This window comes from Polyodon spathula, chromosome 19 (genome assembly GCF_017654505.1).
Source record: "Polyodon spathula isolate WHYD16114869_AA chromosome 19, ASM1765450v1, whole genome shotgun sequence".
NCBI lineage: Eukaryota > Metazoa > Chordata > Actinopteri > Acipenseriformes > Polyodontidae > Polyodon > Polyodon spathula.
The window spans coordinates 8,693,920-8,719,921 of record NC_054552.1 but is presented as its reverse complement, the minus strand read 5'-3'; the positions used below and the strand labels follow the sequence as shown (position 1 = coordinate 8,719,921).

The 26,002-nt window shown below is 40.0% G+C and overlaps 1 protein-coding gene and 1 long non-coding RNA gene across 3 annotated transcripts; one reads left to right on the top strand and one right to left on the bottom strand.

Annotated features, from left to right (window-relative positions):
* The first annotated feature begins 464 nt into the window (after positions 1–464).
* LOC121294445 lies at positions 465–5,164 on the top strand. Of its 2 annotated transcripts, none has more exons than XR_005946791.1 (4): positions 465–593; positions 2,800–2,908; positions 4,224–4,370; positions 4,883–5,164. It is a non-coding gene; the product is annotated as an uncharacterized LOC121294445 (long non-coding RNA). The 2 variants fall into 2 exon arrangements; XR_005946792.1 differs by lacking the exon at positions 465–593 and adding an exon at positions 876–991.
* A 56-nt stretch (positions 5,165–5,220) lies between these two features.
* On the bottom strand, positions 5,221–21,848 carry LOC121294791 (lysoplasmalogenase-like protein TMEM86A). Its single transcript, XM_041218876.1, has 3 exons — positions 21,540–21,848; positions 12,461–12,725; positions 5,221–10,956 (listed from the first exon to the last, which is right to left on the bottom strand). Exons 1-3 carry the CDS (start codon positions 21,558–21,560, stop codon positions 10,529–10,531), a joined length of 714 nt encoding a protein of 237 aa, XP_041074810.1. The 5' UTR covers positions 21,561–21,848; the 3' UTR covers positions 5,221–10,528.
* Positions 21,849–26,002: the final 4,154 nt, after the last annotated feature.

Genomic DNA, 26,002 nt, shown 5'->3' with positions numbered 1-26,002 from the left:
AACGTACAAGTGGTGAAATACAGTATTAGTGAACAGTAGTGCAGTGTTGTCCAGGTTTGTGCTGGCCTTTAGCGACAGCTCCTGGTATGTGTTAGCCACCTAACAATAACAAACAAGTACAAATTAGATACGACAATAAACAAACAAACAAACAATCACGGTGCTTTTATCATTGTCCTTTCTGGTATGTCTGTAACCATAACAAAGGAACAAAACGCTCGGCCGCGACCCCTTATTTACCGTCAGTCACGCCCCTTTGGTTAGCGAGTGCAATCGATTTGTAACCAAGGTTCACTTTCTCTCTGTCACAGTAAGTTATCTCTAAATGTTTTTGGCCCCATCCTATGGGACCCCTGAGAATGTAAAGTGCTGAGTTTGGTGTGGCTGCAGAAAGTGAAGAGCAGTGCTGGTTTCCAGCCCCCTCTGCTGTTTCATATTGGTCCTGGAGTGGGAGGGAGCAGGTGTAGAGCTGGGGCAGTGATGGGTTCTGCATGCTGCGTCGGACACAGAGTGGAACCCTAGCGACCTGCGATACACATCTCCTCTCCATCACACTGGGCTCTGGTTGTGCATGTGTGATGCTGCAGTACAAGGTAGAACACCACTTTTATTATGTTCACATATCCCATGAAAGTTCAGGTTTTTGTCGAAACCTTGTGATTCCCAGTCTTGTTTCTGAACAGCGTGTTTTAAAATAAAACAACTGCAGTTTTTAGCTCTGCTATGTTAGGGAATCAAAAGGTTAAAGTTTATGTTACTGAACGCTTTCACTTGTACCTGAATAACATTGATTTCAATTAGGGCTGGATTGTAGCTGTAGGCCTAAAACAAATTCAGCCCTATTTTCTTGATTTCAGGCCTTGAGGGCCCTCTACAGTCCTTTCTTATTTCCTCCTGTGGATGTAAGAAACAAAGGCAGAGGAAGAAACAAGCTGGAATATATCAAGTTGAAATTATTGCAATTGTTTTTATCAGTTTTCTTATATTAAAGGTAACTATGTAATTTACTTTCTTGTTCCACAACAAGAAGTTCTGATATTAGTTCTGATTTATGTTTATTACTGAGCATACTTGTCTGTGCATATTACTATAACACAGAAGGCGGCAGGGGAATTGTCAGTGTCTGAAGTGCTTTGTGTATGCTTATACTAATATCATAAACATGGCATATTTAGGCAAGATGAGGCATATTTCTACCCCCAACTTCCCTGAAGTAATTAGAAGCTGTAATCTTGAGGAATAGTCATGTATCCCTCCAGTACAGTTTAAACACAATGCATTCTGACAGAATATGGAAGGTCTTTGTATTATTATTATTATTATTATTATTATTATTATTATTATTATTATAGCAGTAGTAGTATTAATACAACCTACATAACAAATACAAAGTGCAGAAGTAAACGTTTAGTAAATTAGTCCCAAGGAGAATGAAATGTCATAACTGAATTGTTGTTTCTAACTCAATATCTTTTTCTTTTAGTCCTTTCAGTTCATCAGATTACAAAGCGCCCTTCTGAATCGCATCACTTCCTCTAGCATGACCACCACCACCACAACCTCAAACTCAGGTCATCTCCTTCAGCATGACCACCCCCCACCACAACCTCAAACTCAGGTCCTCCTCCAGCATGACCACCCCATCACAAGCTCAAACTCAGGTCATCTCCTCCAGCATGACCACCCTCCACCACAACCTCAAACTCAGGTCACCTCCTCCAGCATCACCACCCTCCACCACAACCTTAAACTCAGGTCATCTCCTCCAGCATGACCACTCCCCACCACAACCTCAAACTCAGGTCATCTCCTCCAGCATGACCACCCCCACCACAACATCAAACTCAGGTCACCTCCTCCAGCATGACCACCCCATCACAACCTCAAACTCAGGTCACCTCCTCCAGCATCACCACCCACAACCTCAAACTCAGGTCATCTCCTCCAGCATGATCACCCTCCACCACAACCTCAAACACAGGTCACCTCCTCCAGCATGACCACCCCCCACCACAACCTTAAACTCAGGTCACCTCCTCCAGCATGACCACCCCATCACAACCTCAAACTCAGATCGTCTCCTCCAGCATGACCACCCCATCACAACCTCAAACTCAGGTCACCTCCTCCAGCATCACCACCCTCCACCACAATCTTAAACTCAGGTCATCTCCTCCAGCATGACCACCCCCCACCACAACCTCAAACTTAGGTCATCTCCTCCAGCATGACCACCCCCCACCACAAGCTCAAACTCAGGTCACCTCCTCCAGCATGACCACCCCATCACAACCTCAAACTCAGGTCACCTCCTCCAGCATGACCACCCCATCACAACCTCAAACTCAGATCATCTCCTCCAGCATGACCACCCTCCACCACAACCTCATACTGAGGACAAAACAGCTGTAGTAATTTTACATTCTCACTTTTTAGGACTCATGTCCTTAAAGCACAGTTTTGTGGAGTGAGTGTATACTGTCTCCTGCCAACCTGAAAACACAGTAAAAGGCTTGAATTGCCATTATTTAACAATTAGGGACCCGGCCTTACCATATTTATCACCCTGTGCCAGCTGTTTGGTGGAAGTGTACGCTTCACCTGCTGTTTTCTTTTTACTCACTGCCTAAGACTGACAGGCTGGTACCTTGCTGCCACCTGCTGCGCAATGATAATATTGCAGAAAAGTACAAAATAATTTTTAATAGATTAAACCAGTATTATTTAGTGTTGGAATACGTTATTAAAATATACAAATCAGGCATATATAATGAAAACAAGTTTCTTCTCTCTTCACAGATTGATAACCTCACCCCATACAATGCCGACAACTGCGTGTGTATTGATTCTAATCCTCATGTTGAAGCAAACTACACAGTTTCATTGATCGTTGAAGAAAGTATGCATTGTGAGTGTGTTTTACATGTTATATGCCTGATCTTGGAAGCTAAGTAAGGTTGGGCCTGGTCAGTAGTTGGAGTATGGGGCACTGTTCTTTAGGAAATACTGAAAGAAACTTCATAAATTCAATGACAAACATTTCAACAAAAAAACATTTGAAGACTTCTGGTCAAATTATTTTTCATTGAATTTATGAAGCTTCCTTTAGAAGTTCTCAGTAAATGTTTATTACTCAAAATTAAATCTTTAATGTATTACTTATCTGCACCTGAATCAAATAATTTGTAAAGCAATCATAGATGTCAACCAGAACACTCACATTCTCACAAAGAAACACAGGGGCCTTAACACCAGGCAGTTCAGCTAAATATCAAAACTGGTGAGAAAAAAATAAAGAAAAACTCAGACCAGATGGAATAGTCAGATGCTGGACTTTAAACAATGCTTAAGAAACAGCATTCCTTTGCCTTTCCACGAACAGAGTAGCACTGACAGCAAAGCACATGACTGTTGAAGATAAGCAGAAAGTGTGTCTCCTTGACTTAAGTTTAGTTTGTTTGTCCCTTAGAATAGATGATTGTGTGTTTGAAGTATTGGAGAATCCAATGCTCTCAGGGCAAATATGAGCTGAAGCAGATGGGAACCAAGTACATGATACGCATATCCAAGTGAGGGAGTATGTTCAATCAATCTTTATTTTATATAGCGCCTTTCATAGTGGAACACCATCACAAAGCGCTTTGCAAGATGCAATAAATACAAGAAAATCCATAATACTTCAAGTAGATGTTAAATCCCTGCAATCATTTTGGACAATGCTTTATCTAGGATTTGACCATGTTTTTTCCAATCTTACCTTGGTTTTCGATGGTCTGTGAAACACTACATATTGTACAATGATATGGGCCATTAGTAGAACAGTGTCACGGTATATTACTAAGTGGTATAAAAATGATAAGTACCTGCATGCTACCGTATCAGGACCGCGCAATAGTTATTTCAGATCTATTGTTGGTGTCTCTGTGTTCTATCAATGGGTCTGATGGGTTTCTTCAGTTTTATACAGTGGTATTTTTTCTAACTCCTCTGTAAAGGAGCTGTCACAGTAACCCCTGGCTATCTGTGTTGCAGCCATTGTGTGCCAGTGAAACTAGCTAGCGTTAGCTGAATATGTCAAGTTGTTTGTAAAGCACGTTTCAGGGGTTTGTTAGTAATGAAAGGTTAATATAAATGTAGGACAGTTTTATAGGAAAAGCAATCAATTATTAACAGAGCACACATTAAAAGAAAGCGTTGCTGTGATTTGGAACGTTTGTTTCCAGGGGCCCCCGGGCAGCCGAAGAACCTCCATGTGACTGACTCCTCCAACTCCACCATCTCCCTGGCCTGGGCTCAGCCGGAGCTGGGGGCGAGCCCTCGGGAAACATCCTGGAGATCCAGGCTGACACAATTGAATACAATATTCTGAGGTATTACACATTGCTTTGATATATTCCTCAGGCTTAAACTTGTGTGTGCTTGTCTACCTGTTTTAGTGTTACCTTTAAAATCTACAGGGATGCATATCCCTGGAACTGCCCACATGTAGATCTCACATGGCTGTAACCCACAAAATTCAATTTTTGGACATTGAGAAGTTGTTAGCTAACTGTATCTACTCCTTAGCCATTAATACATTATATTAGTATACAGATTTTGCTTCTGAAGCAAGTGCAAAGTTTAATTGTATAAATTGAATAAAATCTGTATAAAGCTAAACAGAACAATAAACTAAATGCTTCTACATGTTCCTTATATGTTACTGTACAAGCCTGTGTTTATATTGTGCAGTAATTACAGCTAGGCGACATCTGAGGACTGCTTTGCCTCAGTATAGCCATTTGTTAGAAACAGTTCCAGACTTGCTTTATCATAGTTTACTACCCTCTTCTATTCTTTACTGTGTTTGCTCTGCCATGCCTTTCTTTTTATTACTTTGCAGTCTTTGACTGTGCTGTACCGCATTATAGAGAGAGACAAGACCATTCCTCAGTGATCATGGTGTGAAAATCTGCATTGAAGGCATCTCCCTCATCGATTTGTTGTTTGTAAGTGATTTTTGGAGGATTGCAATAGCAAGCATTTGTCAACTGAGCGCCTGATGCTAGCCTAAAGCTTTTTCCTTTTCTCCCATTGTGAATGAAAGTGACTGGCAACAGGAAGATGCAGCATTTTATATATTACAGAATTCAGGTCAGAGCCAAGCTGAAAAACCAAATGCAGGTGTGGGCAGGAACAGCTCAAACAGCTGTACCCAACCCCCCCCCCCACAAAAAAAAAAATAACAGTAACCACTTTTCCTTCTAATAAACTGATTTAATATTATTTCTACATTTACAAATCAGAACCAGAAAATGGCACAACACTTATTACAGAATACAGAACACAGGAAAGCAAATACAACAGAAAATGGAATCAGGTTCAGTGGTCAGAATGCAGGCCAAAATCAGCTCCATTATTATAATTGCCAACAGGCCATCAGTGTAATTAAATCTAATTCTAGTTTTCTTTTGTAGCTGTGGAGGGTGTCCTGAAAGGGATATATTTATGAAGGAAAGACTCTGGCCCCACCCTCAGTAAATTTCTGTTTATTTTTTAGCCAAATTATTCCCCAAGACAGTGGAGACAGTGGATTTCTCTCAAAAAAGAGAGGCGTTTCACTGCAGCCAGCAGCTGATACATTTATCCTGTCACTTCTATTTACATGTTTCATAGGGCTGCGGCTGACACAAGTTTTCAGCAGCCTTTTTCATTTTTATGTTTCTTTCAAAATAAATAAATAGATAAATAACAATGTTTGGTACTTGAAACATTACTGCAAATGAGGGAAAATGACACTGGCTACAATGAAGATTCCTCTCACAGTTCTGTAAGCACATATCTTGCAGGTGTACAGAATGGGGAAGTGGTTTTATGATGAGCGCTAACTTGACACCACATGATTTAGGCTGGTTTCACATCTATTCCTGACACAGGCTTGTCAAGCACAGCAATAACAACAACAAAATGTTGATTAATAGTTAGGCTTTGAGCAACGTGACAATTTCTCATTTTCAGGCCCATCTAGCCACATGAACTTTCTATAGTTCAATAAAAACAATTAAATACATCATAAACATTTTTTTGCACATAAAATAACGACATGAAAACTATTAAAGGTTGCATTGTACTTGCATTGTTTTTTTTCACATTCTTTGCAATTTCACTACAGTTGAAGAAAAATTATGGTCATTTTTTCTACAGAGTATAGCAAGAAGAAAAAGAATACACAATATCTTGGATATAAAGGCAATGTTTGCATTCCAACAAAGCACTTCCCCTATAATCCCAGTGTAACTGTGTGTTTCAACATGACAATGGTATGAATCTATACATAATCTCCTGGTGTATCATGGCACTATACCAGCACCAGTGTACAATATCTGTCCCAAATTATAGTCTGCTTGTGGTTTTGCTAGGGTTTATTCTGGGTAATACATTAGCAATGTAACTGTATCCCAATGGAAATGAATTCTTCATGCAGTATTGTGCAACTAGAGAGCCATTATGGAACAGTGATAATACTAAAAGGAAAATGGATTATGAAAGGACTGGCAACAGCAACCACAGGGAGAAAATTCTCCCAACAGCATCCACAGGGAGAAAATGTCAAACTCTCGTCCCTCCTGCCAACTTTATTCAATCCAATTAGATAGTAATTATCTAACCCTTTGATGCAGCTAAAGTGTCTGTCCTTGGAACAATCATTTGGACATACTGTACCACACAGGTAATAGGTCCCAATGACCTTGCCGTCTGCAACATTTCCATGGGAAATAGGAGGCAGCACTTTCAGAAAAGGGCCACAACTTCAAACACTCAAATCGTAAAGGCAGAGCTGTAACCAAGACACCCAGATGTCTGTCTACTTATTCTTTAAAGATATCCCTTTAGAAGCCAGCCCTGGCACTACTGTGTTTGCCCCCAAACTCACAGCCAAATTGTCAAGTTGAAATGGAAACACAGCTAACATATATAAATTATAATAATGAGTAGCAACAAGCTGTTACTGACGAGGAGGAGAAAGAGGAGGTGTGCCCAAGACCTGAGGCGTAAGATAAGAATATTTTCCTCATGTGCGTATGTACAGCACTGAATGTAATCTTTTACTAGTAATGCATTGGTCTGGTATCATTTCTTCAGTAAAACAATGGATTTATTTTTCTACAAGGGAAAATGCAGCAAGTGGGAAGTACAGACATCAAAAGCCTGTGACATCTACTCGCCCAAACTGCTTGATGTAACACTACACTGCTGTGTATGCCATTGCTGTCAGTTTGTTAACTTCTATTTTCACATTAGAGTCAGTATAGTGAAGGAAACAATACAGCAATCCAAGAAATGTACTGACTCCAGGACATGTTTAAAAGCACTGTAAATAAATAGGTTTTCCTCATACAAAAATACTCAGGGCTAACATATTTTGGGCTGGATTGCTCTATACTGTCCTGCACTGTTAACATTTTTGGTTGGTGAAGATGTTTGAGATGTTTAAATACAGTACAGTCCCAAAAGACAGGTGTCCTAGGGAAACACTTCCCATGATTATGCTCTACCTTATCAGCTGCTGTGGAGAGTAGCAAAGCCATAATACATATATTCAATACAGGGACTCTTGGGAATAATTCCAGTGACTTGGCCCCACTTTGTGGCCATAACTCTATCTACTAATCTACTGGTCTATCTGAACAACTGGAGCTATGACTTGGTCCCGTTTCTTTGAATATGGCTAAAAGACATCATTCTGTGCTGAGCCATTCCAAGGCATTATGGAGTTCTCCCTTTTGAAAATGAACCATGGTTGTACTGAGTTACTATGACTGCTGTACATCATTTGAGAAGAATGGTTTAAACCTTTTTATATATATTTAAATGTATAATAATATATTAGGCACTGGCCACTGTATCTAATTACTGTTTTACAGTACTGTAAAAAATGTTTACGGTTGCTTTGGGATATGCCACAGTGAGGTAATTGTTCTCAAATTATAATCTTATTAAATTAGGTTGTCCTTCAGTTGGTGGGAATACACTGGTAATAAAGTGATAGAAGCCATTTTGTACCAAACAATCATGAATTAGTAATATTTGTAGTTATTTTCAAAAGGGTTTTTCATGTTCCCACTCTCCACTCTGCTCTAGTCTTGTATTCTCTGAATCGATGAAAGAAAACAAGGCTCTCAGAAGACACCCCCATTTTGTCATGGCAACAGAATACACAATTGCAGTACCAAAACTGAGCATTACTTACTGTATGTGCTGATAAAGAAGATGATGAAACTGCATCCCTATGTCTGCCATGTTGACTCAAGCTGCTTGTATGGGTTGCACCACCATGCTGAATATTGGCGACATAATGGCACCGGTTTTATACCTCAGTACTCTTTAAAGATGGCCATTGCTAACATACAAGTACTTGCAGGTCACAGTAGTTGTGGGGGAGCCTGTCCACTCCTTGCAAGGGTGTTGCTATTGGATTGTGTTTTATGCACTTTCCTACAACAATAGAGGCCTACATCCTTAACACTACAGCCTCTTGTGAGTAGGCCCCAAAACTTGCAACTGCACTTGAAAAGCATTCTGTCACAATTCAGTCCCAAAGCCTTGGGTCAGGGTTTCCAACCACTACTAAACTATTTTAAAGCTTGGGGAAGTAAAGCAAAAGAGAAACGTGAAACAATTACTGTCCTTGCATATGAAGACGCAAGCACTTGAATTCTCTGTCACCCAACCAGCATGAGGGAGTACTGCTGTTCTGTCAATGCATTTATGGAGCCAAAACTTCCTTCTTAGGCAGTGTGCAAATTGTATGTTGAAAAATCAGGGTTTCACATCAAATCCAGACAAGGCAAATCCCTCAAAAAGATTTACCTTAAGGGTTTTGGTCTGGTATCACCTGTATGCAATTTTATGTTGGTTGTTTCTGTTAGCTTGAGTAAATGCATAGATCAGTTATGGAAAAAGAATGACAAATTGCTAAATTTACCATAGACAAATTAATAAAGGGGTGTGACTGTTGCTCTATGTGTTTGGTATGGGGCAGTCTGAGTTCTCTGGTGTGGCAAATCCCATCAGGTCTACTAAACGGGAGCCACACAAAAAACTCTCCAAAGCACACTAATTTCAGAGGTGAGTAAATCTGCTGAAGGCTGGAAACCCTGTCCCTCTTAATGACTTGAATAATTGTTAAAAGTAATAATTATAAAAGTACACAGTTTAGGCAGGCCAGCATAGTAAACCCCTATGCTAATCGAACTGCACTGCCATTGGCTTTCCTAAATCCGATACTTACAGGAGCCCAGGGTCAACACTCCCCCAAGCAGTGTTGGTGTACCACGATCAAGAGGATCACAGCAGATTGATGGTCCCCAGAAGAGGTCTGCTTCCAGCTCAGGCCGCTTGGGTAACGAGTCAGGCCATCCATCACTTCCAATCTATATTAAGAGTTCAGTGGTCATGTAGGTTATGCTTAGGGCCCCCAGTAGCTCACAGCAGTCCATGTAACAGTAACTATCAGTATCATAAACTAAAGGGGAAAGGGGGTGGGATATCCTGTCAGTCTAAAGAGGGCAAACTGACAGGCAGTTTGTATCTCTGCCACTTCTGCTGAAGGTGTTGTGCCGGATTAGCCAAAGAACAAAATATTGGGGTTTAGTCAACGATGAATCGATCACATTTTACTCAACAAGATTCACTCCCCCTGCCCCCATTCAGAAAAAAATAAATAAAAATTAACAAAATAAAACACAGTCTTGTCTGGTATAAAAACTTATTTTGTGCGATAAAAGTAAGGCAGGTTTCCAAAAGAAAGAACTGGGAAAGCAGTGCCAATTATCAGTTAAAATAGCTTGGCATTATCTAATATCAATTTCATGCTGGGTGTTACCTGATTTTTGATAGCTCTTTTCTTGTACAATTTTTCTTTTTCTGTATTTTTAGGGGAGATGAAGCCCTATATATATTTAATATTTTTAATAATTAAATAATTAATGACACGGCTTGTCATGTACGCAGGAAATACTAGAGTGGCGCGATTGGGTGTAGTCTTTCTCCCGAACACTGACTCTGTCTGCTGGTGTAATGTTAAGTAATTACAATTATAATGTTATCTGGTAATCAGACACACCAATCTGGTGCAAAAAGTAACAAAGGGCAAGTTCTAAAGCCCTGCAGCTCTTTGATAAAAGGGCATTTCTTTATTGGAAAAGGGGTCTTTCAATTCAAGGGGGCATGAAAACGGCTAAAAACTACTCCCTTACCCTTTTTCGAAGTAGCGGGGCAAAGGTAGCATAGAAGGGTCTGCAGCATCCAATTCATTCAAAGCACCTGAAAAATGTTTAATGGTCTATGAATTGAATGTTGACCCTTTTTTTTTTTTTTTTTGAGGACGCAAAATAACAAATGGTCCTTATCGATCATAATAAGAAGCTGAGCGATTCGGGTAACTAATAATAATAGCAGTAGTATTTGTCGTAGTGCTATATCTGTACATCCATAGATTGGGCGACTAGCCTGTTCCCTGATGCTGAAACTGTCATTGCTGGCGGATTCAGGCTGTCTTTTTGGGGTTGTCTTCGTCCTGGCGCTCCACAGCGGACAGGGCAATGAGCATCTGTGCTGCATAGTAAGTGGCCATGATGATGGCCCGGGAATGCGGCACAGGAAAGCAGAACTTGTTGACTGCGATGGTGAGGTCAGACACCATAAACAGCATGGCCCCCAGGCAGGCCGACAGCTTGGTCCAGGTCCACAGGTCATCATAGAGCTGCACACCCGCCAGGGCCCGCCAGCCCATGAAGCCAATCAGCGCGATGTAGACCGCCACCAGGTAGGTGAAGGGCCCGGACAAATAGGAGTAGAGCAGAGCATAGCTCAGCCCCGACAACACTCCGACAGATAGACCGGCACGCAGGTCCAAGGGCTTCATACCGAAGGCAGAGGAGTACAGGACGTGGCTGATAGCGAACATTAACAGGCCTGCAAGAGAGAAAGAAGCATGTCAGTAACACACATCCCACACCAAGGCTCTAAATCCCAAATCAGCTATCCGATAACAAAAAAAAAGTTGATGAACATTATGTTTAATAAGTGGTTTTCCAGGTATAGTAAATAATATAGCTTGACATACATAAGTACGTGTGTACGTATGTACATATGACAGCCTCCAATATATCCCCGTTGCCAGGGATTTCATCTCCTGTGGGGAATAGTAAGGGTCCCTAAGATTACTTTAACACACAGATGTCCAACGCAAGTCCCATAGACAGCCAGGGCAGTTTTATCTCCAAATCTTCTGGCCCTCACAATAATGCAGCTACTACTTGGGATCCAGGCCCTTTACAAGGGCTAATGGTATTTGAGAATATAAGAGCTCAGTTTTGCTTTATCACTGGCTCCTGTTAATTTGAGTCTGACACCCCTGCCTGTCACAGGAATTAAAATATGAAAATAAATCAGATTATGGTTGCCATGCCATCAAAAAACATACAAAGACCCCACTGTTTCCAAAACTCTCCCCTGAGAAAGGTACATGAACCATAACAAAACACTGGGCAGCTGACTCTTCTGAGTGAACTATGCAACATATTTGAACAGTTTTGCAATATGTTCAGGAACAGTATGCATTTCAGAACATACTTTAGAATATATTCCCTTGTGAAAGTTTAGCAAAGCCTAGCAAAGAGAGGGCTCCTGAGTGGCGCATTTAGTAAAGGCGCTCCACGTGGAGTGCAGGATGCGCCCTATAGTCTGGACGTCACCGGTTCTAGTCCAGACTATTCCTTTGCAGATCGAGGACAGGAGCTCCCAGGGGGCGGTGCACAATTGGCAGAGTGCCGCCCATGGGGAGGGAAGTCTAGGTCGGCCAGGGTGTCCTCAGCTCACCACGCACCAGCGACCCCTATGGTCTGGCTGGGTGCCTGTGGGCTTGCCTCCAATACTGTAGCTCTGGGTGGCTGCATGGTGAGTCTGCAGTGTGTAAAGAAGTGGGCGGCTGACGGCACACGCTTCGGAGGACAGCGTGTGTTCATCTTCACCCCTCCCGAGTAAGCGCAGGGGTGGTAGTGGTGAGCTGAGCCGAAAAATAATTGGACACCACTAAACTAGGGAGAAAACAATAAAAATAATTGCCGACCACTAAATATATATATTGTACCAAGTGACTAAATGTAATGTATAAATAGTATATGTACTGTATGAGAACATCATAAACACAACATATTTACCATGCTAAATCTAGTTAAGATTTTCAGTTTGGAATATTGCAACATATTTTGAAATATATTCTGAGTTGTAAATGTATATTAATATATTAAGTGGTCCACTTAATTAAATCTGTCACACAATAGTGTTACATTTTCCACTAAAATATGGCTTCTTGGAAGCATCCAAGATATATATCTACAATCAATATATCATATTTAAAAACATTTTGCAATATACAAAACGTGCACCTTTCGGAATCACGTGAATCCATACTGACCATGAACGAAGTAGCCTTGCTCCTGCCAGATCAGGAAGGCATCTCCCAGTGAAGAGAAGATGAGTCCGGCCAGGATTTTGCGGGCACTAGAGTGGGCACCCAGGAAGGTGATCCCATGGGCGAGGAGAAAGACCCACAGGCAGAAGATGGGCAGACACTTGATGAGGGCGCTGAACCACGAGGGGCTGGAGGTGGGCAGCCAGAGGACAAAGTAGACGCATGTGGCCTTGAAGAAAGGCACCAGTTTGGGGCCTTCGCACTTCACCTGAAACACAGCATCATGGGACTCTTTTAATCTTAATGCATTAAGGATTGACAATAAGGAGAGCTGCAAATGTCATAAACATGTCAGAGAATTATTATGCTCGGTTTCTAGTGCTACTATCAGTTTTCATTTAAAGCTTTGGATTATAGGTCAATTGAGATTACCTGGTATGTGATTAGTGAGAGTCTACTGTAAACCCATTTCATTTATAGTGCATTTGGACCATTTATTTGTGAGCTATTAACTTAAATTAATTTGTAATTATTAATGCTGTTTGATAACAGGGCTTGAAATTAACAGTGGCCATGTAGCAATTGCCATGGGTGCCCTTCTCAATTGCTGTAATGCCCACCAAAATATATTCACTGCAATTACGGCCACAGTGCCCTTTCCGCTACAGCAACTAGAGACGCCTGGACACACCAAATTAGGAAGTGTTTGGTGGCAAATAATAACATGATTATGTGATTTGTGTGTCGCATCAGTGGGGGAAAAAACCCAACAAACAAACAACAAACACAACACTTTCAAGCACACGGATTTCTACCACTCGTAATAATGCCATCTCAGAAAAAGAGTCCTGAAAAGTATAAGGCCTAATATTGCAAAACTAATTCTCTCAGGTCAGTAGTTTAGAAATGTGTAAGACACATTGATACATTGATATTCTGATGTAATATTCTAACGAGTATATAGTATATATATATATACACACACACACACACACACACACACACACACACACACACACACACACACACACACACACACATATATATTTGAATATGGTTATTCCCCTAATTTTAATGTCCTTATTTTTACCACAATTAAATCGAAACAGTAGAAAACACTTGCCTACATTGTATTACAGTGTTTATTATCGTTATTTGTACATCTTATGATAAAAGGTCAGTGAAGCTGTCAACGTGAGGATAGCTCAGTGTAAAAACAGCAGCTGCTACGGAAGAGTGGGGTGGAGAAACTGGTTCCTACAATACCGTTATCAAACATGCCTGGTACCTTTCAGCACTTACAAGGATGGGAACAAATACAAAACGTGTTTATTGCGCTATGATATCTTGCACTTTGTGAATTTGACTTTAGAGCTCTTGCTGTTAGAGTTTATTTAACTTATCTTTTAATTGAAACGAAATTGGCACGGAAGCTGTATAATTGGCCTTGGGCCACTAGTCACACGGGGCAGTTCATACAAGTAAAATTGTAGAGGCAATTATTTCAGGGTCTGGATGGTAGTTTGAATGGTTCAGTTAAACAATTTAGAACAGGGTTGGAACAAAGACCAGGAATGGAAGGGCCAACTTTAGACACCCCTGCCCTACAGCGATGTTCTTACTTTCAGTTGCATGTTTATCTGCTCTCAAAGCAGGCACTTGTTGTTTCCAAAATGTAAGTAGTGAAAGTTGGTGAAAAGTCACAGCAATAGAAGTCCCTCATGCAGTCTGGGTTACAAAACAAATATGAGACTTGATGATCCAGCAGATAGTATTGCACAACATCTCAGGGAGGAAGACTGCAGCTCAGCTGTTATCTGTGTGAATGACAGACTAAGTCAGGGCTAAGGGACTGTGGTGCGCTGCAGCAGACTGTGCAGCCTTTTTGAAGTCCCAGACTCTGCTGTTCAAGGATTTTAGCAAGCAGAGTTTTAAATCTTTAATAAATAAGTTAAAAAAAAAAAAAAATCTGCAGATCGGTGGCCTGCAAAGGGCTGGTGAGAGATCGGAGAAGATGACGGCTGCAGAGGATTGCAACATGTAAAAGCTGTGAATCGAACTGCACACTATCCCAAACAATGAATACAGGTGCAGTGTGAGTAAGCCGTTTCAGAAAAGTGTGAGAGAGAACGGTCATGCTACAAGGAATCCTAATAAAGTGGCCACCCACTGTAACTACAAACTAATCTAAACATGGCACAGGGAACAGTGGTCCACAGACCTGGCCTGGTCTATCCCACTGATGAGAGCTTAGCCACCTCCAGAGAATGTACACGTATTCAAACGAACCATAAAACCAGCTAATAACTCTCATTAAAGTGTACCACTGTGATGTGATAAATAATAAAAGATTATATTGTTTGAACTCACAATAAAAATCGACGCAACGTAGGAAAATATACCCTACGATCAGTGCCTGAAATGGGGCGGTACTTCTCAATATCAAACATTTGAGTACCGGCACTTCAATTCAAAAGACTTATCTACCATTTTGTAACCCAAACGTAGTGCTATAATATATGTGGGCCGGTTTTAGCTGTCATCACGGAAAATAATCACATGCAAAGGCTTGAGTACCGCCCCCTTTTCTATCCAAACCATCGAATGGTTTTCAGCGGTTGACTTGAGACAGCGTATAGACTACAACTCACAGAGTAGAACGATAGTGATGAGTCGCGCATTAGACATGAGTCTGTTAACATGGATAAAGGGTGGTAGTATGAAAAGAAAGATTTCGGAAGAGGACTCAGAAGTGCCTATTCTCAACCCAAATATAAAAGGATTTCATGAATACAAGGAATGCACTATTAAAGCGATCAGAACTGTGAACACGTGAATGTGAGCACACTTTGAGCTGCATGAATGACATTTTGACCTCAAAAAAGATATGCTCTAGCCATTAGCAATTTTAAATGTGTTATTTATTACGTCATATGTTTTCATTGTATTTGCTGTAAATGATTAAGATACTCACAATATGGATAAAGGAATATCAGTAATACCACTTAATCTACCCTCTACAAACCACTACATCTAATCAAAGGGCTTCAATACCAGGTTTTTTTTCTTTCCCATTTCAAGCACGGCCCATGATATTTCCTTTAAAGGTAAAATAACGACCATAGCAAATATTGCATGGCTCCATATCTTCCTAGCGAGTGGTACACTGATGGGAATTAGGAAACGAGAGATGGAAGGGAATATCAAGAGGGTACACAATGTTTTAAGTGAGTATCCCAAAATTGATTGAATAATAATCGATTGAACATTGCCATTGCCACATTAAGTCAATTAACTAATTGCAGAATGGCCACACCTGTGATTTTTGGCAGGGACAGATTTAATCCCATCCCTGCCAGCCTTAAAACTTATTTACATAAGCAGGGCTTTCGCCCTGCCACAGGCTCCAATACTGAGAGTTACACATTTCCCTTCACTAGTCTCTTGTTTGCTTTCAGCTCCACTTATCACTGTCTTGGGAATGCTAGCTGGGTGCTGTCTTTAATGTCCTCATTCCATAAAGCTATGACAGGCTGTGATATTGCAGCTCTGTTGGTTCCACCTGCTATTTGTGTAGTGTGTCCTATGCCTGTGGGTGTTTGTATCAGGGTGATGTTACATACGTGGGTTGTTACTGAATAATACTGAAGCAGACAGAGCAGTGAGCGTTGACACGCCTCACAGGCGCGCAGATTTAATTAACTACACAGGTGCTGCCACTAGGGTATCAGTAATGGTAGCCCTAGTGTCAGATTTAATAAAAAAAATAAAACAAAGCTAAAAATACTTCACTGGATGCCTACGAGGTGTTGAGATTAAAGAAAGGCGTGAGGGGCAGCAAGCTTGGGGCACGTGAATGCTTGAGTCACAAAAGTGCTAGACATAGGACAGGCTGAACAGGTCCCTGAACTCAAAGGACCGGGTCAGGCAGCATCCTCTGGCTGCTGGGTGACAAGGAGAATGAGAAGACAAGCATGAAGGACACTCTCAATTCCAGGTCGGATCAGGCAGCATCATCTGGCTGCTGGGCGACAAGAAGAATGAGACATAAAAGGACAAAAGGATAGATCCCGTCACTACTCAGGCAGCATCGGCTGGCAGCTGGGTGGCGCAGAGAGTTAGGGAAAAGTGTCTCTGGTCCGTATAGGAAAGACTTAGGAAGAGAACCCACCCACCCTCCTGCGCAGGGCCCAACTCGGGAAGGGGGACTCGGCCTGCCTCAGAGGGGGCAAGAAAGGTGCTCAGACCTGGAAAAGAAACTAGGGAAAGTGATAGCAGGTTGTGGCCTCCATGAGGCTAGCGCATAACCTGTGAAAGTACAGATGTAGCCGGGGGTCCCCTCTGACCGGTGAGGAACCGCCGGGACGGCAGTGACTTGGGCAGGAGGCCGGCCCAGTCGGTCAGGGGAGTGAGACTCACTTCCCCCCAGAGGGATCCCTGTGCGGACAGTGCAGTATTAGAAAGAAGTGGAGGAGGAGGGAGGATGGAGGACAAAAAAAACAAACACAAGACTGACGAGAGAGGAAGTAGTCCCAGGTTAATATAGGAAAAAGTGGGAGATTGACAGGTGGTGCTGCAAAACAGATCTCCCATGGCTGCCCTGGCCATCCCCTTGACTGATGTGGCGAGTGTTGCGCGAGGCTATTTTAGAGATGACTAGAAATAAGCTGCCCCCCCCCAAAAGGATGTGATTGAGCCGACTAATCACTTCCCCCTGGCAGAGCGTGGCTGAGGAACGCTAGAGTGAACGGCATAGAGACATGAGGTAAACAGGGAAAACGCAGTGACAGCACTCTCTACAGCGTCCCCCGAATTACACATAAAGGATAACATAAAAAAGTTTACCACAAAAGGTGAGCACTAGTCCCACTAAAAGGAACGTCCCACTCAAGAACTGGCGACAGGGTACTCGGTGATACAGTGTTCCAATGCACCATCTTTTTCCACAAATCGATAACCAGCTCCTGTGAAGAAGAAGCGTCACAAACACTAGCCAATCGATTGAAATCATTACAGTGTGTCAGCTAGCACCTCTGGTGTGACTGTTGCACTAAAAAAACTTTTTTATTGATTGATTTTCAGGTAAGATAAACACAAAACAAAAGGAGCCAGATTCACAAAGCCCCCCAAGGAAAAATATACTGTTAATGTTAAAAAGAAAAACAACCTAGCTGTACATACTGCACAAGCCCTTGAATTAACACAGAATTATTTATTTAAGTTTTGTTTTTCCAAACCCTAAATAAATTTAAACTGATGGCTATTTGTGATTACTATATTCATTGAAGCTGAAACTGCAAGTGCTGGCCGATCCATCTGTAGTTAGTAGTGTCGCAAAATAAATAAATAAACAAAAAGGTATAATATGTCAAGGCCTCTTAAAGAGATAATTTGCCACAAGAAAACTTGACCTCTGGATTCCATTCATAATGGCACTGATTTTAAGTGGGATTCAGTTTAACCCAGAAAATATAACAGTTGCATATTTAAAGAGAACCAGGACACCTTAAGTTAGTTCTTAACAAAGATCTTTGCTACAGTAAGTTGCATTGTGTTACTGTATGATGGAATAACATGTTCGACAAGTCTATGAAATATTGTACATTGCATACTCATTCTGCTGTCTTTGGTGATTCAAAGTGAAATAAACTAATTTTAAAAAGTCTTGTTTACAAGTGCAATAAAGCATAGTGAAAGCATGGTGAAGTGTAGGTAAGCATTGTAAAGAATAGCAAGGTATGGAAAAGCAAATTAAAACACATGGCAAACCAGGGTAAACTATGGTAAATTATAGTATAAGCATAGGAAAGCACGGTAAAACTAATACCATGCAAAAATACCATGTTAAACTTATGTAAGGGTGATACAAGTACAGTATAACTCTGAATGTTTTTTTTTTTTAATCAAAATAAAAAGAAACATGACAATAACTATATCTCTGCATTGAGCTACCTCCACCCTTCTTAAAGAGTGTTGAGTGAAGCTGGACTTGCTGCATGCGATCAACGAGCAGTCCTTTTTACACTGCAGTTCTCACCGTCTGCGACTTTTATTCTGATCCACTTTTTAGTTTTAGTTCTGTAAGTGAATGGTAATATCTGATATTTTATATACACAAGCTGGGTTACTGCTCAAGAAACAAATGCTAAAACCAGTGTGTGCACATACAGAGCTCCCTCTGATGTGTGCAATTTACAGTAATGCACAGTACCTGAAAGTCTAACATCAAAAAATAAAAAGGGTGGTGGTGGTGGGGGGAAATCAGATAGCAGACAAAGGCAAAATCAAGGCAGTTATCATATTCACCGTGTAGAGACAGACAGAAATGACTAGCCCATAACAGTTCCACTATTTTTAATGAAATTCTTAAAAAGGATCATTTTTCTTTTTTTCCCACAAACAACATTTTTGTTTTAATGATAACATTCTACAAGAAACTTCGAAATTGCTGGTATTTATAACATGAGCTTTTAAGGTAACAACATTTGGAAATTTATATTAAATAATATATGGGAACTAGCACTACACCTTACAAAAAACTCAAACTCGATTCCCAATCAGTCAAGCTTAACAAAAACACGCAAAATTACTCCCAAGCACAGCTGGCTAAATAACATTGCAAGATTGCATCATGATAAATACTGCCCTTGCTTTGCCACCTGTATCAATTCTGTGAGCATTGGGTTTTTGGCTGTGGGACCCAGTAAATAGATCTGGTCAACCTGATGGCAGCTTTTTGTTAATGTCTCGGCATACCTGCTGTGCTCTCCATGTTGCCTAGTCAAGAGTGCCCAGTCTGAATCAGCTGGCTGGACTTTCACCCAACCAAACAAAAAACTCTAGACTAATTATCACCCAGAGAGGGCTTATCCAGAATCCAGGTTACAAATTCATTATTTGCTTTTAGTTTTCAACCATCGCTTCATGTCTTATGGAAAACAAAAGCAATTACACTGAAGTAAAAGTGAAGTAAATTCTTAAAAGGAGACCACGGTTTATTAATCTAAAATATATCTGGCATTGAAGCTCAGCTAAACTTACAAGTTACAATGCATTATTAAACAGGAACACACCTGGCCTTGTAGAGCATTCTCATTACTAACTGTTGCTGACTGGTCATTTTATTAGGCACCCCCTAACCCACTGTTCTGTTATTGTCTGTGATTGGCTCTTGCCACAAGGGACAGTCATCTGCCTTGTCTGGCACATTCTCCGGATCTCAACCCAATTGAGTATCTGTGGAATGAACTTGCAGCATTTGTGCCTGTAATCTTCTGATCCTCTGCCAAACTAAACCAGTTGTGGGCTGTACTTCTGATTAATATAGCTAAGGGGTCCTAATAAAGTGTCCAGCGACTGGATGTTTCAAATATTTAAGATACCAGGGAGCATGACTTGACCAGGATACAAATGTGTGAAGGGAAAAGTATTAGCTATCATATATTAGATATATTATATATATATATATATATATATATATATATATATATATATATAATATATTATATGCAAAATTGCCTAAGTAGCAAACTGTAGGCCAGTAGAAAATGGTATGGTCTTTGCTGTGATGGCACATCTGCATACTGGTTATCTAACTTTTCAATCACACCCTATATTACAAAATATAGGTCAGGAATACCACATTCATCAGTAGTGTGAAGGACAAAGTATGTGCTACATTGGTGTTTGTTTTTTTTTTTTTTGTTTGTTTGTTGTTTTTGAAAACCCTATGTGCTGTTTACCAGTTTGTTGTTTTATTACTTGAAAATAAAGACAGACTGTTGTGATAATGCATTATTTTATTATTTTAACTGATACCAATAAATAGGGAGCCTATTCCTTAACTTTGCTGAAAAGCTGTATTGATTTCCCCAGCTAGTGACCTTGCGCTGCAGCAAATGAAACAACCTGGTACATGACGGTTCTTTCTGCAGGTCAGCCAGCGGGCGCATGCGTCTCAAAAAAAAAAAAAAAAACCGTCACATGTTACATTTCTCTTTTGTTTAAAAAACTGATTCGGTTTCTAGAAATAAACGAAGACAAAGGAGTACTTTAGCTAAAATGCAAAAAAAGCCCAAATGCCATTTTGTACAGCAGAATCGAGATCGTTTTTCAGTCTGTTTCGACAACAAAACAAAAATAATCGCAGACAGTAAAGTACGAAACAAATAAAACTACCGGTAGTTTGATAATATTTTGTAACAGTTCCTTATTTTTGTTGCCGGCGTAAAAACAAACAAAATACATAACGATGGTGGCATCTACTGTAATTCATAAATGACACGGATATTGCCAGATTTCAAGACGTTTCTTGTTAAAACATATTGTTATTGTACACCTCACCTGAAACAGACAAAGGCAATTACGTTTGTTTATACAGTCAGACGTGATGCTCTTTGCTAAGGATTCATTATAATGTAACCAATACATGAATACTGATGACTTTATATGCTAATAATAATAACTCCCAAACACTTCTTTACTGTGTTGTATTTGTTCGGAAATATGCCCATTAAATCTGATTATTGTTTGAATCAGAAAGGTAACATTAACAGGCTTCTTGCATAGCTGGAAATAAATACTGACAAGCTTCTGTCAAGCGTTTCTGAGGATCACGTGTCGACTGCTTCACTTCAGAATTGTGCAAACAGAGAAAATCAGACTCTTGAGGCTTGAAAGATAACATCCCACATACAGTATACAAAATGATCCATAACTAGGGAAAAATAACAATATTCACAGATTACAGCAGGAATGTAACGCCCCCCCCCCCCCACCCGCAATATAATAAGCCACATCCTGTATAAAGCCGACACTTACCAACATGAATTTATTCTTAGTTAAGATTTCATTTTAAAAAGATTATTCTTTAAAAACAAAAATCTACTTTTTTATATAAATATATATATATATATCTATATATTTATATATATATATATATATATCAATATATATGACCGCGATTACGTTTTTAGAATAGATTCTAATACAGTTGTTGCTACATATTTGCCAAGCACTGCTTTGTTATTTAAATGTTAGAAAAACGAACAATACAAACAGCGGAAGCATCGTTAGGACTTACCACGGTGACTGGGGAAACCATTTCTGTTTAGATCTTTGTTTACTCGATCTAAAGGTTTATTTAAAAAAAAAAAAAAAAAAAAAAAAAAGACCAGCAGCCCTTCTATAGCTCTGTTACAAATTGGAGATTTTTTGTAATGCAGATTGTTTTGGTCTTTTTTTAAGAACACGGTGACATCAAAGTGGGCGGCTACAAGAGTGACACAATCATGGGCGGAGATTGAGCGTCCCAGACACTTTTCGGGGCGTGGTTTGAGAACTGGGGAAGGTAATTGGAGGGGGTGACGCCTTTTTTGTGGGCGTGGAAATAAGACCGCAAGTTATAAATTTGGATAGCTATCCACGTGAGTTTTGTTTTGAAACGTGTTGGTAAAGCTGCATAGCAATTTTGCACGTTTAACTTTTTTAGTTATTGCAAGCAAATGTTATTGCACAATACTGTAAGTTGTTGATTTTCTGGATGATAGAAGCACTGTACATTGTACCTGAATGCACTTACTGGTAGCTTGAACTAACTACCAATGGCGTGCATTTCAATGTTTTTAAATTTAGTAATCGCCAATTATTTTATTATTTTTTCCCAATTTGGCATATCTAATTATTTTTAGTCTCAGCTCACTGCTACCACCCCCGCGCTGACACTGGAGGGCGAAAACGAACACACGCCGATCGCTTTTATTCACACTGCAGACTCAGTGCAGCCACCTAATTGCTACAGCGTCGGAGGACAACGCAGACTCTGGGCAGCTTACAGGCAAGCCCGCAAGCTCCCGGTCAGACTACAGGGGTCGCTAGTGCGCGGTGAGCCGAGGACACCTAAGCCTTTTTTGCATAAAGAGTTGTGATCTTTTGACAATCAGATTCAACTACTCAATCCCTGCAGACTGTGTTCCTTTAACCATTTCCTTTAATATAAAATCTCACTGCTCTGTGTGGGTTCCCATACCTATTTTCTCAATGTCAAATATAATGGACACCGGGCAGCAAAGGGTTAAGCAGCCACTTCAACTCAATCCAGCAATGTTCAAATGGATTCAGAACTAATCTGTGGACAAAGAATCTACATTTTTCATGTAAAACATCTGCCTTAATCATTGGTACTAAAAATAAACAGTAATGCAACACTATTCATCTTTTGATGGGATCATTTACAGTTACGTATGTCTGTTTTACTACAACAGACCTTCAAAATGCTTAAAGTGGAAAAAAATTGGCTGGCAATGGAAAGGTAAAAATTGTACTGTACAGAATATGCAAGTATGGAGCCTTACAATTTAACACATGTAGTATAGGCATGCTCCTGTAATGGTACTTCAGTAAATTGTTTTTTATCAACATACATTGTGTTGAAAAATATTCCATCTGATTCTCATTTTTAGACTTGGCAGCGATGGGCCATTCAAGAACAGTGCAGTTTTTATATTTTGTAAAGCAACACTTGAGTGCCACTTAGACCAGATATGAGCTGGCTGTCCGTTCCTTCAGAAGTTCCCAACCTTACCATAGACATCTAATATTTATTAGATATCAATGGTCTAAATTTAGAACTTCCTGTAGCTCGTGACTCCACATTAAACTGGCTGCAAGTAATTTAACCTCCTGTTAATATTCCTCTTACCAATGCATGACCTAATTTCTATACAGTTATAGTGCTACCACTTACTGTGTAAAAATAGCTGCTTTGGATGGCATGGAAGCAATGCCACAAGCACACTAGAAGGCAAGCAGTTGTACTGAAAAACACTCCTCAGGCACTGCTGATGTTTTGTTTATTGCTTCATGCTTTGTAAAACAAACATGTTTTACACGTTAGGTTCTGTGTTGCTTGCATTATTTTAGTTTTGTTGAACCATTATGGTTTATATATTAAACAGACAAATAGTATAGGCTTATAAACCACTGCCATCTGGTGGACGAATCATCTTACTACAAGTTCCCGAGATTAAAGTAAATATTATCTTCCTTTTTGACATAAGAACATAAGAACATAAGAAAGTTTACAAACGAGAGGAGGCCATTTGGCCCATCTTGCTCGTTTGGTTGATAGTAGCTTATTGATCCCAGAATCTCATCAAGCATCTTCTTTAAGGATCCCAGGGTGTCAGCTTCAACAACATTACTGGGGAGTTGATTCCAGACCCTCACGATTCTCTGTGTAAAAAAGTGCCTCCTATTTTCTGTTCTGAATGCCCCTTTGTCTAATCTCCATTTGTGACCCCTGGTCCTTGTTTCTTTTTTCATGTCGAAAAAATCCCTTGGGTCGACATTGTCAATACCTTTTAGAATTTTGAATGCTTGAATCAGGTCGCCGCGCAGTCTTCTTTGTTCAAGACTAAACAGATTCAATTCTTTTAGCCTGTCTGCATATGACATGCCATTTAAGCCCGGAATAATTCTGGTCACTCTTCTTTGCACTCTTTCTAGAGCAGCAATATCTTTTTTATAGTGAGGTGACCAGAACTGAACACAATATTCAAGATGAGGTCTTACCAGTGCATTGTACAGTTTTAACATTACTTCCCTTGATTTAAATTCAACACTTTTCACAATGTATCCGAGCATCTTGTTAGCCTTTTTTATAGCTTCCACACATTGTCTAGATGAAGACATTTCTGAGTCAACAAAAACTCCTAGGTCATTTTCATACAGAGTCCTCCTTTAATTTCAGTATCTCCCATATGATATTTATAATGTACATTTTTATTTCCTGCGTGCAGTACCTTAAACTTTTCTCTATTAAATGTCATTTGCCATGTGTCTGCCCAGTTCTGAATCTTGTCTAGATCATTTTGAATGACCTTTGCTGCTGCAACAGTGTTTGCCACTCCTCCTACTTTTGTGTTGTCTGCAAATTTAACAAGTTTGCTTACTATACCAGAATCTAAATCATTAATGTAGATTAGGAATAGCAGAGGACCTAATACTGATCCCTGTGGTACACCGCTGGTTACCACACTCCATTCTGAGGTTTCTCCTCTAATCAGTACTTTCTGTTTTCTACATGTTAACCACTCCCTAATCCATGTACATGTGTTTCCTTGAATCCCAACTGCGTTCAGTTTGAGAATTAATCTTTTGTGCGGGACTTTGTCAAAAGCTTTCTGGAAATCTAAATAAACCATGTCATATGCTTTGCAATTATTCATTATCGATGTTGCATCCTCAAAAAAATCAAGCAAGTTAGTTAGACACGATCTCCCTTTCCTAAAACCATGCTGACTGTCTCCCAGGACCCTGTTACCATATAGGTAATTTTCCATTTTGGATCTTATTATAGTTTCCATAAGTTTGCATATAATAGAAGTCAGGCTTACTGGTCTGTAGTTACCTGGTTCAGTTTTGTTTCCCTTTTTGTGGATCGGTATTACGTTTGCAATTTTTCCAGTCTGTCGGTACCACCCCTGTGTCAAGAGACTGCTGCATGATCTTGGTTAGCGGTTTGTAAATTACTTCTTTCATTTCTTTGAGTACTACTGGGAGGATCTCATCCGGCCCAGGGGATTTGTTTATTTTAAGAGCTCCTAGTCCCTTTAACACTTCTGCCTCAGTTATGCTAAAGTTATTTAAAACTGGATAGGAACTGGATGACATGTGGGGCATGTTGTCAATATCTTCCTTTGTAAAAACTTGTGAAAAGTAATCATTTAATATATTTGCTATTTTTTGCTTCATCTACGATTTTGCCATTTGTATCTCTTAGACACTTAACCTCCTCTTTGAACTTTCTCTTGCTGTTGTAATATTGGAAAAACATTTTGGAATTGGTTTTAGCCCCCTTAGCAATGTTCATTTCTATTTCTCTCTTGGCCTTTCTAACTTCCTTTTTGACTTGCGTTTGCAGTTCCGTGTACTCTTTCCGCGTACTTTCTTTTTGGTCCCTTTTTAATGCTCTGTAAAGTGCCTTTTTCCACTGAATTTTTTTTTTTTTATTGATCTATTAAACCATTTTGGCAATTTAGTTTTACATTTATATTTGTCTGCTTTAGGGGTGTAATTGTTTTGCACCTCTAGTACTACATTTCTGAAGAACAACCATCCTTTTTCTGTGGATGTTTTCTCTATTTTACTCCAATCTACTTCTGTTAGTCTCTGTTTCATACCTTCATAGTTTGCTTTTCTAAAATTGTAAACCTTAGCTTTAGTCATTACTTTTGGGGTTTTAAAAAACACTTCAAATGAGACCATGTTGTGGTCTGAGTTTGCTAGTGGTTCTCTGACCTCTGTTTTAGTTATTCTGTCTTCGTTATTTGAAAAGACTAAATCAAGGCATGCATCCCCTCTAGTCGGTGCCTTGACAAATCGTGTTAGGAAGCAGTCATTTGTCATTTCCACCATTTCAATTTCATCCATCGTGCTACCCTTTACCAACATACCATTGCAATACTGTTTGTGGTGGTTATGGTAAGTAAGTAGGGTGATCATATGACTCAGTGTTTCCGGGACAGTTCAGGCCACTATGGTTCA